This window comes from Folsomia candida, unplaced genomic scaffold (genome assembly GCF_002217175.1).
Source record: "Folsomia candida strain VU population unplaced genomic scaffold, ASM221717v1 Fcan01_Sc026, whole genome shotgun sequence".
NCBI classification, from domain to species: Eukaryota; Metazoa; Arthropoda; class Collembola; order Entomobryomorpha; family Isotomidae; genus Folsomia; species Folsomia candida.
Window position 1 is genome coordinate 1,541,992 of NW_019091218.1, and position 21,185 is coordinate 1,563,176.

The window sequence follows — 21,185 nt, forward strand, 5'->3', positions numbered from 1 at the left end:
GTTACACGGATGCTAAAACACAGAAACTGGATTGCTTGCTTTTCAATTAATTTATTATTGACTTGACAAATTTAATCATGCCCCAGATAACAATTCGCTCTGAATTCTCTTATGTTTCGATATTACATTCGCTTTGCTATCGATATCGAATTCGCCTCGAATTTCCAACTTTCGAGATAAATTCGAGGAGATATCGAAGGGAAATGTCCGCCGATTCGACAGGGAATCGATGGAGAATCGTATATCGATTTCGCCGGTAAGTCTTCGCGATTTCGTCTTGAATTCGATGAACATGTAAGAGTTTATAACGATTTCTAAACGAATTCAATGCGACTTCTCCACGAATTTAATGCGACGTCTATACGAATTCACTGCGAATTAAGTAATAAATCAATACGATTTCTGCTATATTTCGAGTTAATCCAGCTTATAGTTTATTTGATTTATTCTAAATATTATGTAATATACATAACTGTTTCTATTAAAATAAACATAAGTTGAATAATCAGATGACCCTGGTACTGAAATTGGCCGCGACGTTAAGTCACTTCCTATTGAAAATATACTAATGTTATTCCTAAAATCTTTTGCAACAGTTATTATCGATAGTATATATTTGTACCTCATACGCTTCCCAACTCTATCTGCGACTTTCTTAAGAGATTTTTGTATTTCTTCGTCAACTGTGCCCTCGTCTGGATAATTTGGAGTCCTTGGGTGAGCTGCTACCGCATCTGAGATTAACATATTTTTAAAATGTTTTAGAGTGTTGCATAATGAGATTGCATTATGAGGAATTTTAAATTCAAGGGACCAATTTTGGATACTATGTCTAATATCAAAAGTATCAATTTCACCTTCACTTTCTGAGTTAATAGTTTCAGCTGAACTTACTTCCGACTTCAATTTCTTCCAGATCTTCCTCGAACACTTGTTCGGAATAAATGTTTTCCCTTTCGGCCTGGACTAGGTCACTATCGAAATTTTCCTCGAAAATTTCACTTGGTGTTTTTACAAGTCTTCTTTTGTAGCGAGCACTCAACTGAAAAAGTCGTCTCCTTCCCATGAGGAAAGATTTGAATGTGGCAGCTAAAATTACTTAAAAATACAATAACAGCGTGAAAGAGAGAAATCACAGTGAATTCTCTAAGAATTATTTACGAATTCGAGATTCAAGGCGAACAGTTTATAGTCTCCTATTCCTGTAAGAAGAATTCCTATCGAAATCGGGGAGAATTCCTCACTACAATAACAGCGAATTCGTTTAAGAATTCATAGTGAAGTCGTTTCGAATTCGATAGAATAATTCTCTGAGAATTCGAGTCTAATTCATTACGAATTCTGAAATGAGCGTAATATCGAATTTAGATACGAATAATTACCGACTTCGATGCGAATTCGATACGAGAATAATAACGAAATCTGAGAGAATTCGAGTTCTCTGTTTTAACGCGACATTCTCTGCGAATTCTCTAAGCGAATTCATAGCGACCTGTTATCTGGGGCATGACAAACCAATCGCAAAATAATAGCATGACAATCTCCACCTCGTTCTGTGGACTCAAATTTTATTCTTCTTCACCCACTCAACCACAATTTCGGCGCTCTTATCTGCCGGAAACACGGGATAAAACACCTTCAAAACTACCCCATCCTTAATCACCAGTGTGACCCGTTTGACCAGCACTCCACACTCGGGAGCTTCGAAAGTTGGCAGATTTAACGCCTCAATAAATTCCCTCTTCTCATCGCTCAACAAGTTGAATGGTAAATGGAGCCTTTGCCAGGCTTCCGCTTGATAAGCCGTGTCCTGTGTTGATAACCCAAAAACATGAGTCACCCCAAGTTTTTGGAGTTCCTTCAAGTGATTCTTGAACGAGCATGTTTGCAGCTTGCACCCCATCGCGCCAGGGATAAGGGCCCATCCGTCCGGCAAAGGAACTTCCGGTTTTCCCGTGCGTGGGTAGCAGTAAAGCACCGTCGAGCCGGAAAGAGTGGATAAATTGACGGAAGAGCCATCCGTGGCTGGCAAGCTTATCGGTGGAATTGGCGTCCCTGGGACTAAATGGTCGCATTTTCCGTCGTCCTCCGGTACGGGAAGATCTTCCGGTGAAGGTGTCGCCATGATGACAAACTGAAATTTGTTTTTAATAAGTTAGTGAAATCATAATGGTTTGGAAGCGATTTATGAGAAATATTGGAAAAGGTTTATTTCATTTTTTTTATTTTGTTTCTTTAATTGAGCTACATACGTAGTTGCCACTTCAAAAATAATGTTACCCTTCTGTCCAGCAAATGAGCAATTTCAAAATTGTAATCAACTGTACTAGACTAAATCTGGAATAAAATTCCCATAATCAATTCACCGTTACTCTTTGTTAACATAATAAGGAATTTAGACGGCATGCACTTTTCAATAAAGTAACATTATTTTTAAGGATGTACTTCGGAATCAGTTAAATACATAATAGATTATTTTCTTCATGAACAAATATTTATGGTTTGCTGAGCACATTTAATTTTAATATAAGAATCTTATGAATGGACTTCTCGTATGACATTTTTGTTTGCTTATTTAAACTAACTTGCCTACGTCTGAAATATGCGAATATTGTTACGAGTTTGATGTATTGGTTAAGAGGTCGAAATACTTTAAAATGTTGATTTAAACGTTCTCTTAAGAAATTTACAAGTTTGCAATAACACACATGTTCTGCTGGAAGAAGAAGTTGCACTGGCCGATCGCACATTCTGGTCAATGTTTCATACCACTATGTACATATGCACGGGTTATGTAAAATTGCATGCATATAAGTCGTGTGGAATGAATGATGTTATATGCAGGCAAGTCCAGAAGGGAACGTCCATATATTACGTCATCATTTTAGTCGATGGGTGGTTTACGTCTTCCTATCCTGCCCATGTTAAAATTCCCTATCCCTTAATGTATATGTTGGGTGCTTAGGTAATATCTAAAAAAGTTTATGACGTAATATATGGATGGCCCCGAAGGGGGATTAAGCTATGCAGAAATTTAGATATTATCAATATCAATTAAAAATATCTACATAAGTGGGATTTATTATTAGTGTTGACCTGTTGTACAAGGCCAAGTCTGTGCATGAAGCCATGCTTTCTTAAATGGGCAATAGAAAAAACTGGCTTATTGCAGTGTCACATAATTTATTGATCACCCAGAAGTATCTTTGCATATTATCTTGGTATCAGTATTGACCTCATTACTGTGCTGTGTACCGATTGCAAATATTGAACAAATTGATATGTATATGTACATTTGTCTATTAACGAATGATATGTAATTGATTCATCATTTTTATATAACCACATAACCTGGAATGGTTTATGTATGCATAAATAGATTATAAATTGCCCAGTCATCCAAGTAAAGAACGTCCGGGAATGAATGGGAATGGTCTGAAAATGTGGTCATAAAATCACAATGAGTTATCGGAATTTTAAACTTTTTGCATATGTATAATACCAAATACGTACCTACATAATTTAATTAATAGCTAAGGCCGCCACACCCCCGTTGGCGACTAGTTCGATTTTCTTGCGAAGATTTTTCATTAAATTTTTTCCCGAAGTTTTTGCCACTTCCGAGGTGATTTTCTTCCATCGTCCTTTGAATTTTCGAAAGGTGTCAGGCACATCTTGAAGCCGGGAGTATACTGACTTAGAACGTGCCCAGAATTTTTCGATTGGGCGGAGTTGGGGTACATTAGGTGGGTTGATATCTTTTGGTACGAAATCAATATTTTTCTTTCTGAGGTACTCGGTCACTTTCTTTGCATAGTGACAAGTGGCGAGGTCAGGCCAAAACAAAACTTTATCATTTTTGTGAAACCTATTAATAAATGCTTCCAATCCAGCCTTGACGCAATTTTTCAGATAAATATCTTGATTGATATTCCCTTCGAGAACTACCGGGTCTGATACATGTCCGTGACTGGAGATGCATTGCCAAATGCAATATTTCTTTGGAAATTTGTCTTTTTTTCGTACTTTTTCTTCATAAGCCACTTCAGAGGGATCCGAGCTATGAAAAAAATGACGCCCTGGAAGATTTGAAGGGTCAACCGGAACATACGTTTCGTCATCCAGGATCACTACTTTTCCACGCATTTTCTTCAACAATTTTTGACAGCAATCCTTGATCCGACTTTCTTGTACGGGCTTGTAATTTGGTGCAGGTTTTTTGGTCCTTGCTTTGATTCCTAATTTATGGACCTTAATTTCCCCCAGGTAGCTTTTGGAAATTTTGACTTTCCTGGCAGCTACAGCTACTGACGTTGATGGCTTGGTTTTGAAAATTTTTTCAATTCTATTTTTCACTCGAGTGGTCGCTAGCTTCGCCGGACGACCAGCTGGCTTCTTGAATTGCACATTTTCGGAATCCTTGAACTTTTTTATGTAGGAATACACATTTGAACTTGGAATTCCTTCCTGCTTAAAAAAGTTCCAGGTCACCTTGGAGTCTCGGTTGGCTGTCGTGTTGTAGAACTCCATCACTCGTTTTGCTAACAGCTCCCTTTCAAACAAGCTTCTTCTACCCTTATCCATTTTTGAAATTTAAGAGTGATATACCAAATTGACCCTAATGAAGTGGGCTTTCAGAAATTTAAATTATTATAGTTCGCGGGTTTATTGATTTGTCAATATACTCGCTAGAGCGCGCATTCCCATTCATTCCCGGACGTTCTTTAATACGCTTAACAAAGAGGTGCCTCGGAATAATAAATAATTTTTCTGAATGTCGAATTTAAAATTTAATGCTCAACAAACTACAACGTGAATTCATACATGCCCAAAGCATTTTTGGGAGATCAATCGAATATACACATGAGAGTGCCTTCTAATTCACCAATTTTCCATCCTTGACCATGCAAAGCGACAAAGTTTGATTAATGCAGAAATTTTGCATGACCAGAGGTGTTCCATTGTCGATGAAATTATTGCCGAATTTGATCTTCAAGACTCCACATGCTGCCAATTCTCTTCGCAAGTGTCTCATTTCTGCTCCACGAAAGCCAACGATTTTTCCCGATAGTATTTTTAGTACTCTTTTTGAAGATGCGTTTACTCTGGATGCCAAAGTAATGACGAAAATGTTGTGTCGTTGCAGCAATGGCGAGCAATACAAATATGGCGAATCAAGTGAGGGCAATTTTTTCATGAAGTTTGATGCAGACATACAACCCGAAGATTTGAAGGGCAGGAATGCTAGTATGACGTTAGTATTAGGGTTGCCGCGGGTAACGGGTCGGGTACCCGTTACCCGCATACCCGCACAATTCTTGCGGATACCCGTTATCTGCGGGTAGCGAGAGCTACCCGCACGGGTAACGGGTAGTTCTGTTTTTATTTAATTTTCGGCATAAATCAGTTCACAAAGTAAGTTAGCAGCAAATTAGTCCATTTACCAACAAAAGCGTCAATTTATTATTTATCCATTTCAAAATTTGCCATTTTACAACAGCTAGGGTGTATAACGAGCTTGTCTTTTCGGAAGCCACAGAAGCCTACGGCAGTCTCAAATACTTTTCACGCCCCGAAAATGCGGAGAAATTATTGTTTCTCAACCATAATTTGCCTGCTCTAAAATATGAGTAATAATTTGACTTGAATTTTTGTGTAAGACTGATGAGATTTTAATTTATACTTTAAAGGTGAAAAACCTGAATCTGATTGAAAGCAATAATGTTATTTGTATACAATTTTGTAATGAAAACTTCATTTATACCAAAATTTTAAAAAACCAAACTATGGATTGAACCTTGATCAAGCTACACCAAGATTGTCTAACGAGTATACATATTAATAAGTCAAGCAACACATTAGGAATACTTTCCGTTGAATGATACTTTCCGTTGAATGTCCACTTTGAAGAAAAATATTGTCGGCAAAGTTCAATTTTTAAGTAAATGTTCTTCATGTTTTTCCTCCACTGGACGGAAACCATTGTGGACTTTGAACTCTGCCCCCAATAGTTTTCTTTAAACTGGCTATTTAAGGGAAATATAATCGATAATTCCTAATTTTGGGATTTATATTTTGATATAACACGCTAAGAAATTCCGATGTAGTTTGAAAAATGTTCCATTGTAAGCCAAAAAGTTTGGTTTCAGAAACATCTAGTGACTTTCCCATACCAAAGTATGGCATGCGTTACTTGCGTAGCATTGTATCAAAATACATATCAACCAAAATGAGCCAATAATTAATTAAATCGAATTTATTCTGGTGGCTGGTGAGGTTTTAACTTAATTCTCATAACGGGTAGCGGGTAACGGGTAGCATTTTCGCTACCCGCGGCAACCCTAGTTAGTATGACGGGGACGATGCTCTTGGTAACATAGGCGTTGAGTGATTTTTCTAAAGCCTGGACATACCGGTAGAGCCGAATGCAGGAGAAGATGTCGGTGTCCTTTTCGATTTTAGAAATTTCTCTAAATATAAAGTGCTTAAATTAATTTGATTTAATTAACCTTTAAAAATAATTTAGTAAGGTAATGAGGAAAATAATGAGGTATTATTTTAGGTAATAAACGACAATGACGACAATGAGATATTTGGATATGGGTGTCCCGCAGGGTTCAGCAAATAATATATATGTTAAGAGCCAGTCTTAATATTTTTTGCAAAATTTTTGCAGTGACTAGAAATATTTAGATATGACTGAGTTCAATTAGTGCGAAAAAATCTTTTTCATCGATTTTCAGATTGCCATCCAAGCAAAATCGATGTAAATGTATTTATATAACCGCTGGAGTTTATGTGAACTCAACCATGATTTGGTAAAAAATGAATGTGTAATTCGGTAGTACTTTTGGCAAACAAGTTTTATAAAAGCAGTCCTATACTCAGGCTTATTTGTGTCAAATCTTTACCAAGGTCCCTGTTATCGGGGAGTGCATATAGAACTCTCCTACGTTCGTTGTATTATGTGAGGAGGATACCTACCCATAGGGGTAGACATCCAGCTGCGCAGGTCACCAGTTGGACCTATTGCAGCCTACGTTCGTTAGAACATATTGTTATGAAATTACGTAGGTTGAGTCTTAACCTGCTCAGTAGTTGGAAGTAGTGCAGAATAAAACATATTCCGACAAAGAGAACATGTATAATCCAAGTTGTCCCAGAGTAATGAATGTGAGCAATCATCCAAGTTTCGAAAATATGCACCCCGAGTTCCGTCAGGCCACCAAACTCAGCACCCCCGCAGTTCTCAAACATTGACAAGATGAATGGAGGAGTGCAGGGAAGGAATCGTAGCAAGATCCATAGAAGAATTGCATATACGAATTCGAATATTTGTATCAAGAATATAAATATTTTCATTGTCCTGGTTCCCATTGAAATTGGCATGAATGGTAGATCTGGAAGTAAATAAGATACAAGTTATGGAGATCAGTAAGTTAAGTGAACTCTAAGTCATACATATCCAAATATAGTCAGTGCAATAAATTGAAACTGGCACTTACGGTATACAAATGATTTCAGAAATGATCAAAAGTATAAAATCATATGGTAAAAATTTAGAAATAAAACTTTACTAAGTATGTACTAAATCTTTACTAAATATGAAATTTTACTTACTTTTTATAATTCTTTCTTCGAATTTCAGGAACGCATTTATGACTTGGATAGGGCCCACATCAATTGACCAATTCCATCTTGTAATTGATGCAGTAATACAAGTGACGAGTAAGACAAGGCCCTGCAACCTTTTGGGCAGTGTCAGCGGACCGTAGAAAATGTTGAGCAACATTGCCCCGCAACATACCACGCTAAGGACGGATTGCAACTTACAAATGCGAATTATTTGACAACGCTTGGTTATTTTGAAACGTCCGGATTTTTCGTCGAATTCGAATGGAATGCATTTCAGACGTTGGCACATCCTCACTTGAGGAGTGAGGAGGGGGAGAAATTCTTTTTGATACATATTTGAGATGTGGCAGTGCGAAGAGTGAAACTCAAGTATGTAAGTGGGCGATGGTAATGTGTAGAGGATTCACTTGGTTATGTAAATTGGCAAAAAGGCTTATAAATAGACTTTGGGACTTTGTAGGGAAACAATGTTGATTAATGAATTAATGGGATATTCAGATTAATTATCTAGATAAGAGAATGTGAATTCAGGGGCGTGCGTGACGTGACGAGGGTTTCAAATACTTTTAGCCGTATTTTGAGATGTTTGTGATTGTAGGTATTTACACGCAGTTAAATTTCGAAGAATTTGGTAAGTAAGGTTTATAATACAAAACTTATAATACAAAATTTCTGATCCGCCCCTGGATCTGGCTCTGTTGACAGATAAGTTTTAGTGATCAACTATCCGTATGTATAAGTCACTGTTGAACCATTTTCAGATTTGGGATTTATGCAAACTCGTTCTATTCTAGTTTATTAATTTAGTCATTCATTATGCGCTTTTATATAAATCTGCGCCACAAATCTTAAACCAATAAGATTTTGAAAGGTCTACATTAATTAACTCTATGAATTATTTTTACATCTGTGGTATATAGGGGATTGCTAGAATTCAAGGTTCGTTAAGGGGTTTGATAAGTGTTTGAAGGTAATCGGGTATTCCAACACCAAATTAGAGTGGTATTGATTGATATAGGTTTAAGGAAAGGGCTTGGATAATCAGTGGCGGAACTATAGATTGGGGGCCGGTACGTGACCCAGATTTGGGGGCCTATCTAAATTTTACCAATACGTGTCTGTAATTTTTTATGAATTTTAGCATTTGCAGTTTAATGATGAAACATTATTTCCTTTACTTAAGATAAATACGCTTCCCGATGTGCATCGAGTGTTCTAAAAGAATGCTATTTGTGGGATGCACGTTCTATTTACGGGCGCAAGAATGTCCTGACCCTTTACAGAACATTTTTAGTATGCGTAAAACGTACGAAAAAAAAACTTAAAGAAGAATTCTCAACAAGAATTAGCATAGCATTCTTGTTATTTAGTGCATTCTATATTGCTGCGAACGAATGAATTCTAATAGAGTTCTACTCTACACCCATGCTATGCATAGATTGCTATTAGAATGTTAATAGAATGATACATACATACGTCATTACTGAAGTGGGAAACCCAAAAGAAAGGCTTTGCCACGCCGCACGGAATCAGGAGATTTTAACAAATATATAAAAATGGCTTCAGGGAAAAAGTTTTCAGTTGTTAATTTTCCTAAAGAGAAAAAAGTGGCAGTGGTGGCCACAGTTTCGCTAAATCAATCTTTAACCAAATGTGCATGGCCCATAGGACCTGGCTGTGAAGATAAGTTGAAAACATGTGCAAATCCGGAAAGCAACTGGCCCAAGTTTCCTTGTCGTCATCTAAAATTTGCTTGTAAACTTTTAAAATTTTCTAGTTTATTCTACATGACCTTTAATGCGTGTTAAATATTTTCACTAGACTCGTTGGATCAGGCCACACGATATTGTGAGCAAGCACGGGTAACGGATAATATTGTGTCCTCAGGAGCCGAAGGCGGAATTATCGGACCAGTTGCTTCTAGAAAAAAGAAAACGGGAAAAGCCCTACCAAGAGTACCAGGTAGTGATTCCTCAGGTTCGAGTTCGGGTGAAGATAATATTAATCTTCCTTCAACAAGAAATGGTAGGCTATTAAATTTTTACCATGCTAGTTGATATTTATATTACAATAATACTTTTCGCTCTAGTAGAATTTATATCCACCGAGGGAAATGAAGAAATGACAAATGAAGATGAAGATGAATTTTCAAGTCCAGCCAACCATAACAACTCGAACGCAGCAGCCGATAATGATATCAACGTCCAAGAAACAGCTGATTTAGCAGTACTGGAGGTTCCATCATACGCATTCACTCTGATAAGTCTGTTGGAAGGGCTAAAAACGGAATTTCATAGTGAGTCATTATTGCTAGTTAATAAATTGCATAAACCTTTGTCTTTTATAAAATGATCTAACTTTAGAATCTCTAATGCTAATTTATTCCATTTTGAAGATTCACAGGAAATAATTTGAGGGCATCTGGTCAACATTAATGCAAATTTACTTGAACTACTGACAAGGGACACTCATGACCTATCGTTTGAGTCCAGGGAACCCACTATGTTATTTTGAATCTACTAGGACCCCAGATGAAGGATTCATTCATATTTCCGTGTAAAACTCATATTTGGCGCCATGGCGTGGCGCCAAACTTAGAAATTTGCATTTTCGACTAATTTCAAACCCTCATAACTTTTGCAGTTTATGTCGGATTTTCCAAATTTTATGCTTAAAATGATCACAAAAGTCGAAATTTTTGAGAAAAAAATAAAAATAAAAAATTTCTAATTTTTGAGATATTTTTAGCATTTTTTCGACGAACCCCCATTTCTAAGAAAATTACGAAATTTTTCGAAAAGTTAAAAGCGATAATTTTGGAAAAAATTTCATGGAATACGAAAGTTGAACTCCTTGTCATGATTTTTGCCAAAAATTTTTAAAATCCGTCCAGGATTTCAAAAGTTCTGGCGGTTTCAAAAATAAAAACATTCAAATTTGGCGAATTTGGCGCCACGGCATGACGCCAAATATGAGTTTTACACGGAAATATGAATGAATCCTTCATCTGGGGTCCTAGCAGATTCTAAAAAACATAGTGGCCACCCTGGACTCAAACGACAGGTCATGAGTGTCCCTTGTGAGACGTGCAAATCCACAAAATAACCAGATTCCAGTAGAAAGAATTGACAATCCCCCACTTCCGCTGTTATTGCTCGAGGATTTGGAGAATTTTAATAAATGGTTGGACGATTGACAATTCTTTTATAATAAATGCACTGTGCAACTGAAAGCCCTCAATTTCAATAATATATTTCATTTTGGTAGATAAACAAATTTATCCGTTTCACCTAAAATACCTTGTATTACTCTGTACTGATCGTCACAACGTGGGTGCAAATTTAACACTAAATAGGAGTAAGGATTTTTTGTAGCCTTTTTCTAAGCGTCGGGAAGGAAGCGTGATTTGTTCGGGAAAACTTGTCTGCTTAAGTAATTAATTTGTGAAGCAAACGTAGGCGACTTCATAATTACCGTGTAATGGGTATTTAATCTCATGGTTTTACCGTGTTTACCTTGCGGGAATAAATTTTGGGTTAAAATTATTACAGAGACTGATTTGTGATGTGACCCCTTTGTAAGTAGTTGATGAATTTTTTCGCTTTGAACAGCGTCATTCATTTGATCGTCAATTACAATAATATTATTGATATCCGGATTAAATTCTTCCAGATCGAATTCCAAGCCTTTGATTAGTTCGACATGAGGTAATTTTGACACTAATTCTCTATACGCTTCTTGTTCCTCTGTGAAGCATATTACAACCCTATCTGGTGCTGGAGTGACAATCTTATTTGAATTTAGCAATAAGGATTTTAAAAATTGTGTCTTGCCTGATTGCGTAATTCCCGAAATACTCATAGAAAAAGGATGTAACAACTGAAATGTATTACCGTGGTCAATTTCCATTGTTATGCTTAAAGGATCTTTTTCTGAAATGAACTGTCACGACTGAGATTCCTTTGGTGAAATGGATTTCTTCTCCATATTCATTGCATAGCAATATTTCGATGGTGTCGAATTCCAACTTACTGATTGGTAAATAATATGGACGAAACGTTTGCGTTACGGTTTGACCCTCACGACCTGTGATATCCACGATTCGTAATAGAGGAACTAGACTGTCACCAACAATTTGAGGTTGTACAAAATCACAATAGACGAACATATGGTACATACTCCCGAAACAATCAGGTGGATTTGTAGCAGTATTTTTTCCAGTAAATTTTATAATATCGGGAAAACCCAGACAATTTGACAATAAGGACGATAGTTGAATTTCACTGTGTTCAGCGTTTACCGATACACGATTTACCGCAGAATCGTAGTTGAAAGTGGCAATCTGCTTCCCGCTTTCGACTTGAAGTGCTTTATTTAATTCTGTACATAATGTAACTATGGATGAATAATTTAGATTCGGTAATACATAGGTATCTCGCCAGTGCGGTTCTAAAACCCCAGTAAAAATTTCACGCTCGCTAACAAGGGTACGAAAACGAATTAGTCTATCGCTATCTCGCAAAAACGTTTTCATTGAGTGATTATATGTTAATTCTGTTAGAGCAACTTCGTATTCGTCAGGTAAAAATTGAAAACGTTTCGGTAATTTTACCTTAAAGGAAGAAATTCTGTTATCTGGAAAGTAAAGAGGGCTAACGTTTGAGGGTAGGAATAAATAGAAGGACATTTTGTCGAGAGTTCAGAGTTCTATAAAACATTAAACTATTAATGAAGACATTTTGAGGATATGTCCTCATATTTATATCGTTGCTCGTAGCTTACAGATACATTGTGTCGAATCGTCGCTCATGAAAAGATCATAATTGTAGTGTACTAACTAAGGCGCAAAATGAAACGTCTGCACATATTTGATCATTCCGAATATCATAAGGCTCTACACGAACAAATTGGAAATGGAATCCCGGTATTTAACGGCTATCGACAGAAGGGTGGTGGTTTAGGAGGTATATTAGGATATATAGGTCGATATGCTCTGCCTCTTTTAAATAAATATATTCTTCCGCATGCTAAAAATGCTCTTATTAACACTATTTCTGATGTGACGAGCGGTGTACCTCTAAAGAGCTCAATTAACTCAAACGCAACGAGTTTGTTAAATAACGTTGGTAATCATATAGCTGGTCGTCAAGCGGGAGGCAACATGGTAAGAACAAAGCGAGTAAAATCTAGTTCCATAAGTTCATTACCGCTTAGGTCGCCTGCAAAGAAACATTGCTCGGTTGTTAGATCGAAACAAACCAAGGGTTATAATAAGAAAAGAAATAATAAAATCAAGAAAATATCTAAAACTAAGACATCAAATAGAGCCAAGCCAAGAAGCAGAAGTGATATTTTTGGATAATGGCGATGATTAATAAATATTCAAGTCCATCAATTCGCGGGCAAGCCGATCTTTTCAGTTTGCCTGCGACCGATACCACCGTCGAATCGAGCTTTTTCGCCGAATATAAACCAGTGGTTAATATTCAGGATAGCGACGCTAAGATAGAATTCAGAATTGTAGGAAATTCTTCACAGTACTTAGATTTATTCGATCATTTTTGCTATTTCCGTGTAAAAATAATCTGCGGGGACGGAAAAGATCTACCTGCCGATGCTGACGTTAGTACAGCAAATTTGTTCATGCATTCACTCTTTACGAATTGTGATGTTAGTATCAATCAACAATTGGTGTCTACGAGTAATAATTGTTACATGTACAAGGCATATATGGAAACTCTATTGACGTTTGGAAGGGACTACATTAATTCTCAGGGAACTTGTCCCCTATTTATCTTAGATGCCGAGGAAGGAAAACTGGATAAAGCAAACACTGGATATGAAGGAAGAAAAAAATATATCGCATCCTCGAGCCCTCTCGAGCTAATTGATAAATTAAAATTTGATTTGTCCTATCAACAACGTTATATATTAAATGACACCACTGTAAACATTAGCTTAACACGGGCCACAGAACTATTCTCATTACTTTACCCAGGACCTAAAAGTGGGGATCCTGATCTGAACCCAAAGATAAAATTTTTGGATGCAAGTTTATTTGTGAGAAAACATGTCCTTTATCCTAGTATCGTCCTCTCTCATCAAAAACTCTTAGATAGTGGCCACAGTGCCAGATATCCTTTTAAAAAATCTGATGTAAAATTCTTTTCAATTCCGAAATCGAGTCAATCCTTCATTGAAGAAAATGTTTTCATGAGCACTGTTCCGTCCAGAATTATATTGTGTCTCGTCCCTAGTTCGGGTTTTATTGGTGATTATAAAATTAATCCTTTTGTGTTTAAGAATTAAAAAATTAATCTTATTTCCTTGTCGGTAAATAATGTACCACTCCCAATTAGAGGTTTAAATCTCGATTTCGATAATAATGCGTATTTACTACCGTATTATATGCTATTTTGTTCGCTTGGAATTGCCGGACAAGATCAAGGATTAACATTTGACCGGAAGAAGTTTGCTGAAATGTTTACATTTTTTGCTTTCGAGATAAACCATAGTGCGGATTCGACGTTACATTTAGAAAAAACTGGGTCAGTACGAGTAGAAATAAAATTCGCCTCAGCAGTTCCAGAAGCAGTTAATTGCTTAGTATACTCTGAGCATCAACGTGTTCTCGAAATAGATAAGTTTCGACAAATCAGCGTCCAGTAATGGATTCATATCAACTAAGATATGCCCTGCTTTGTTCCATCGAGGGTTTTACGGCTGTGTGTGCAATAGATCAGTTAAAATTAATCAAAGAAGACTCTTTCTCAGTTATCTGTAATAATCAAACATCCACCGAACCTGGAATGCACTGGGTTTGCTTCAGGAAAAGTAAAGGTACCGACCTTGTTGAATATTTCGATAGCTTTGCATTGCCAATAAATATGTACCCCAAACGTATGTTCTGTCGTGAGCGTGGTAAAAGTATAAAGTATTCTCAAATCCAATATCAGTCGAATTTTAGCGATGCATGTGGTGATTATTGCTTAAATTTCTTAATTAAAAGCTCTATGGCATACAACTACGAAGATATCGTAAATGAATTTTCAGAAACACAACTCACCAGTAATGATAACCTTGTACAGCAATTTGTGGCGATAAACTTTAAATTCCCTTCATTTTCTAATTGTGAGCAAGTTTGTCAGAAAGAGTGCATGAAACGTGGGATTGACTTAAACGGTGTGTGTACTCAAACCAGTAAACATTGCACGAAAATATTTAGTAGGCTAAAAGTTCACTAACAATGTCTTTCGAAAAGTTAAATGAAATTTATTTCGATCCTGCGAACCCCGGAAGTTTCGGTGGTCCGGAACGACTCTCTAAAGTTGCTCATATTTCATTGCAGAAGGCGAAAGAGTTTTTGCAAGGCCGCCAAACATATACAAGGAATAAGTACGTTCGTCACAAATTTCCAAGACGCAAGATTGTTGTACCGTCAATTGACTATTTATGGCAAGGTGATTTGATTACTGTTACGAAATTTAGCAGAAAAAATAAGGGTATAAAATTCTTACTAACCGTAATCGACGTATTAAGCCGTTATGCATTTGTTAGACCGTTGTCAAATAAAACCTGCTCCGTCGTAGCAAAAGCATTTCAAGATATTTTAGACACCAGTGGTCGTAAATGTAAATATCTTCAAACGGACCGAGGTCTTGAGTTTAGAGGTGCAGCCTTTCTCAAAATATTAGATATGAATAAAATAAACTTGTTTCATAATCATTCCGAACTCAAAGCTGCCATGATAGAAAGATTTAATAGAACGCTAATGCTTCGTCTGAATAAGTTTTTCACATTTACAAATGATACGAAATACATAGACAATTTACAAGACTTTGTACAATCCTATAATTCTTCAGTGCATAGGTCCATAAACTGTCGACCAAAAGATGTAAAGCCTTCCAATCAATTTAATGTTTGGATGAAGAGTTACGAGGATTTGCAGGAGTCAAAGCCGTCTACTCCTAAATTTCGAATCGGACATTATGTTAGAATTAAGATTCAAAAACCAACATTCGAGAAAGGTTACGCTTCGACGTTCACCACTGACTTGTTCAAAATTCGAGAAATCGTAAACAGCATACCTGTGACATATAAGTTAAGTGATAATACAGGGGAAATAATTTTAGGTGTATTTTATCCTGAGGAATTATCTCTCGTAAAAATTTGAAATTAGTTCCCGAAAAAGTTTCTCGGAAACCTCTGAATTATGAGGCTTATAATTTTTTTTTTTAAATTAGCATTTCCGAACCGGTTTTGAAAATGAAATAAGCAGCAATAAATAAACATAAAATACCTAAAAAAAATATCCGAATAAAAATATAAATAGAGGCAATAGTATTTAAGGAGAAAATTTGCGAGTATTATCCGCATTTGTTCGCTGAGTTCGAACCTATTCACAAGTCTATAAGATGGAAAACAGTCCGAAGGACTTAGCCTCAGACGACGAAAAAATTACATCTGAACAAGTGCCTGAAGATGCGCCTGTTTCTGCAAATGAGCGACTCAAGCGTGGTAAGCCCGATCTGGATGGGAAAGCCGGTTCTTCGAGTAAACCGTCGACTGCTCAGAAACTCAAAAAGTTCATCTGTAAAAGAAGGAAAATCGAAAAATCTTCACAAGCTCCGTTAGCATCAGGTACTCATGTTTTTCATAGGAAGAATTTTTCCGAATCATTGCTTGGCTAAGGATCGTATATTCATATGTAGGTGTTGAATTTTCATCGTCTGGAACATCTTCATCGTCGGCATCATCATCCGACAACGAAGGGGCTCATGGAACAGACCTTACCGCAGTTTGTGGTATGAGCAAAATTATGCCAAAGCTATTTTTCAAGCCAAGGTTGAGCGCTAGAATTGATGATCACTCGATTGAGTGGTACACCTTAGGCAATGAGATCGTTTTAGACATTAAGCTTTGCGGTTACAGATGTATAGAATACTATAATAATCATGTGAGATTCCGAGGGCACTATTTACATGAATTACTTAATTTTTTGAACGAAATACCGAAAATTTATGAAACCCAACTTCCTACACAAACTGCTCCGCTCAAATATTAAAAACTTTGTAAAGGCTTAGAATACTTAGTTAATATTTGTAAATGCAGATCTTATGGACCACCTTTTTCCAGATCATTTGCTAAATGGTTGTATCGTGTTTAATAAGGGGTTCGGAGGAAAGTCTTACTTGCAATGTACGACAATCGGTGAAGAAATTACCATCACCATTGGCGGAAATTCGCTTTTTGAGTTCATTTCAATGAACAGAAGTCAGTTTGGCGAGTTTTTGAAAGTGTTGAATGAAATGAAAATCGAGTGTCACAATCTCTTCGATTTGGACGGACCTTTAGACTTAACTACTAGACAATAGGATTTTAGTTAAATATGAATAAAATGTTTCCTGCACACACAAAAATTGTTCAATCTTATTTATTTCTAGGTGATAACGACGGGAAACCTGACGGTATCACTAACGCTCAAAAGGTCTTTTTCGCAGTATTCGGAATTTCACCTACACCAAAACCTGCCGGCACTAATCAAATCGGTTGGCCCGATAGGATTCGAACTTAGTGACCAGGGTGCATTTGTGAGGAAAGACTATTTTGTAATGTGCACACTGAAATATTGGTATACCGAAATCCCGAAAATTTTGAAAAGGAACTTTAAGATCATAAAGAAATGCAATTATGAGAAACAAGCTATCATACAAGCCAAAAACAATGTTCATATTCCCACATTTGATTTTACCGGCGTATTAATGGTTTCTAAGCACTACATGGATTAATAAAAACACGAAATTGTTTAAAAAACAGATGAACAAAATGTCTGCACCGTGTTTTTATTCGAGCGCATATATTGACATCGCATCGTAATTTATAGAAATAAAACAATATGAATTTGGCCACCCGTGGTGGTTTGACCAGGGGTGGCCAAATTCACAGCAGCACTTATAAACTTGGCAATAAGGTATTGCAGTCTGCTATACCTTATTGCAATTAGTCGTTCTGCTCTTTGAAGAATGACTAATTCTTATCTCAACAATAAGAAATGTTAAATACTAGCGTATAAGTCCGTCTCCCGCCGGGCTAGAGTGAATTCGACGTTAAAGATTCCACCAATTAATATTATTGCTTTCTCTACTTTCACTTCCGTCACGGAAAATTATTTTGCTTCCCTTGCAGACAAACATTTCCAGCTTATAATATAGATAGCTCGGACACAATTTGTCTTATGTAACAAGTTTAAAACCAATTTTCGAGTGTTTAAAACCTGTTTTTGTAAAAAAAACTTATTTGGGGCAAACTTAAAACCATTTGTTTCACAAAATCGAATTAATTGAAGTGTTTTTTAGATAGATAGATAGAAATTTATTGATATATGGCCGGTGGCCCTCATCAAATACATGGAATTAGTACAGAGTTAGATATGTAAATGTATAACAGAGTAGTCGGAGGATAGTGGGAAAACCTAGCTATGGTGGAGAGCTAGGAAAACCACTATCACCTCTGGGAATGTGGCCCAGAGGTCCATTCGGCTCCGGCTACAGACACCCAGGCAGGACAAATGAGTGACAGGGATCATAGGCAGATCCCGAGAGATAATGGTGATATCCAAATGAGGACCCGATGCACAATCAAATACGGTCCGAATGCGCCCCGCATACGATTTTTCGGTTTAGAGGCGGCCGAAAATGTCGCCTCAATTACGACTACGGATAGATTTCTAATTTCAGATTCCATACAGTCACTCAAAGTAGCGGGTGGGCCACCTTCTGTCTCAAAGCTAAAAAAAGATTTCTTTTAACCGACAAGTTTACGCTTTCGAGCAGAATTCGGATTTTCTCTCACAATCGGAATTCTGCTGCCGACTTCGGCCCGAATGCGGGGCGAGTTCAGCTCAGTGGCGGAGGTTTTAAAAGTGTTGTCATGCCATGCCTTCCTCGCTCTTAGCACCAGTCGCTCATTTCACTCGTGCAAGTACATCCCAGAAAACAGTTCTGACCATGAATATTTTAAAGAGTAAACCTTTTGCCGTTGTTGAATTCGTAGAAAAAGATAAAACGTTGGTTTCAGTTGTGTCAGCAAACTGTTTAAGCGCTGCCAATACACAGTGTTATTGGCCATCAGGTCCAGGAAGTCATCAAAAATTAATTAACCATATTGTTCCGGATGTGACCTGGGAAAAATACCAATGCTCTCTTCTTAAATTTTCAAGTAAGTTTCTATTTTACTGTTTGATTCGTCATTTTTAAATAGTTAAAAAATGGAGGCTTCACTTCTTCCCATCATCACTTGATTAATTATGTCCACACTTTTGCAGGTACAATTGAAAGTGCGACAAAATCAGCGAATGCCGCCCGGACGAGTGACAAATTATCATCATCCGAAGTTGAGATAGCTGCATTTTCTAAAGGCAGACCACCGCCACGACGCAGGCGAAAGAACAAGGTAGCAGCGGCAGTGAAAATTGTTACACCAAGTACGGATTCGGGAGATAATTCGGAAGAGGACGTCAGTTCTGGAGGTGATCCTGTCGTCTCGGGTCTTGTCAATTTGATTAATTCTGGTAAAATTAATATGAGTTATTTTTAGCACAAATTTACGATCTTGGTATATTTTTAACAATTCCAATTTAATTCAATTTAGTGCCAACTGTAATTGAAAATCCAAGCAGTGACCCTCAACCAGGTCGTCAACCAACCCTTGCTTCAGTGGACTCAACAGTTGTCAATTTGTCTTCCCCGATTCACCACCCCCCAGCAGCGTCACTAGGAGGACAAATTGTAGATTTGTCGCAAAACGAGCCGGGATCTCAAATTTTTTCAGTGGTTGACGTGGTGCCACTCTTTGCTTCTCTGACCGAGTTGATTAATTATTTCAAGTCCGAGAATAACGGTAAATCATTCATTTTCTTGATCATCGGTTCATTTTTCCCTTGCGATAATTTTTTGTTAACATTTTTTATTTTATTTTATACATTTGGTTCTAGCCTTTCAAACAAAAGTAACAGAAGAATTGGTTAAAATTAGAGGTCATCAGGAAGAGATTCTAAGGAGAACGGCGGGATCATTCGACGAATCTCTTCTAGAAGACGATCCAAATCGACCGGACATACCCTTGTCTACTCCACAAAATTTGGATTTGTTGAACGACTGGTTGAAAACTAATCAAAGTAAAACTATTTTGGTATGTTTTAAAATATAGTGAGGAGAAAAACAGTTTTAATACGTCTGCTAGTTTTATAAATTTAATCAACTAAATCCTTCTGTGTAGGTCGAAAAATTACGATATTTTGGTGGTAAAAATCCTAACGAAATTGTAAGCCGAATATTAGAACAGCTACTGTTAGACAAATTGGCTAAAACAGTCAGCCTAACTGAAACAGGCAAATGTGCTAAACGAGGATTGAAAAACTCGAAGTTACAACAGGTGCTTTATGGTATGGAATCAAATTTTAATCAAGAGTTAGGATACAATTTTGGATACAATTAATAACTTTGGTTCGTAATTCATCGTTTCACAGAAGCGGTTCAGCTCAATCGTTCTACTCGTGAGTTAACGAACAGCGAAATTGACGATTTTACAAAGAGGTGGCCGAAGAATTCTAAAGATCGAAACGGAGGGCGTAAACAACGAAATAAGGAAGGATGTCCAACAGGCAGATTCCCGAACGAACAGCAAGATGGCAACATCTACGGGCCGTGAATGAATTTTTGAATAGTGTGAGGGTCCCAGCAGTCGGTTCGATTGTTAATAGTGTCAGTGTACATAACCCAGCTCCAGATGTTGTAAATAATAGTAATGGTAGATTAATTGGTATAATTAGTAATGAAGCAAGTGATGAGAATTTAGAATTACAAGAACTAGATATGTCACATAATTATTCAAATTTAGATTCAGATTGTAGCGAGAATGCGACAGAACTTACAGAAATTGTTTCAATTGATTTAGAATTGAGGAAGTGGGCCTTAGCTCACAACATTAAACATTTCGCTCTTGGTGAGCTCTTGAAATTATTTAAGAGGCAAAAAACTTTTCCTACTTTACCCTTAGACTCGAGAACTCTCATGCGAACACCAGCTAAAATTCGCACTCGTAATATTAGCGGAGGTAAATATTTTTATTTTGGAATTAGAAAGAATATGCTCATCAGGATGAAGTACTGGATTAAGGAAAATTTTAATAGTTTCAGCAAGATATTACGCACATTGCAATCGGAGGTTAATAGTCCATTAATTAGCCTTTCTGTAGGGATTGATGGAATTCCTCTAACTAGAAGCACCAATAAACAATTTTGGCCCATACTAGGTAGTGTTGATCAATCCTTTAATTCGACACCTCTTGTTATAGCTTTATTTTATGGAGAGTCGAAACCAAATAATTTAGATTTTTTAACCGATTTTGTGAATGAGTGTAAAACTTTAGAAAGGGATTGCACCTCTCTGGATATGCATTATTCTTTCAGGGTTTCACGTATTTTAGCTGATGCCATTGCTAGGAGTTTCATAAAAGCTTGTAAAAATCATAACAGTTATCACGCATGTGAA

At 36.9% G+C, this 21,185-nt stretch overlaps 1 protein-coding gene across 2 annotated transcripts; it reads right to left on the minus strand.

The window, feature by feature from the left end:
* Nucleotides 1–410: 410 nt before the first annotated feature.
* Nucleotides 411–2,759, minus strand: LOC110859517 (peroxiredoxin Bcp). Of its 2 annotated transcripts, none has more exons than XM_035859565.1 (4): nucleotides 2,586–2,759; nucleotides 895–2,134; nucleotides 623–734; nucleotides 411–551 (listed from the first exon to the last, which is right to left on the minus strand). In XM_035859565.1, the coding sequence occupies exons 1-2, from the start codon at nucleotides 2,748–2,750 to the stop codon at nucleotides 1,562–1,564; spliced, it is 738 nt and encodes a 245-aa protein (XP_035715458.1). In that variant the 5' UTR covers nucleotides 2,751–2,759; the 3' UTR covers nucleotides 411–551; nucleotides 623–734; nucleotides 895–1,561. The 2 variants fall into 2 exon arrangements, with proteins under 2 accessions (XP_035715458.1, XP_035715459.1); XM_035859566.1 differs by having other exon boundaries at nucleotides 858–2,134.
* Between the last annotated feature and the right edge of the window lie 18,426 nt (nucleotides 2,760–21,185).

Coding starts and splice junctions, on each gene's coding strand:
- LOC110859517 (XM_035859565.1), bottom strand. CDS start 2,750: ATGTGCGATCGGCCAGTGCAACTTCTTCTTCCAGCAGAACATGTGTGT. Junction 2,135..2,585: donor CATATTTCAGACGTAGGCAA/GTTAGTTTAAAT, acceptor AACAAATTTCAG/TTTGTCATCATGGCGACACC.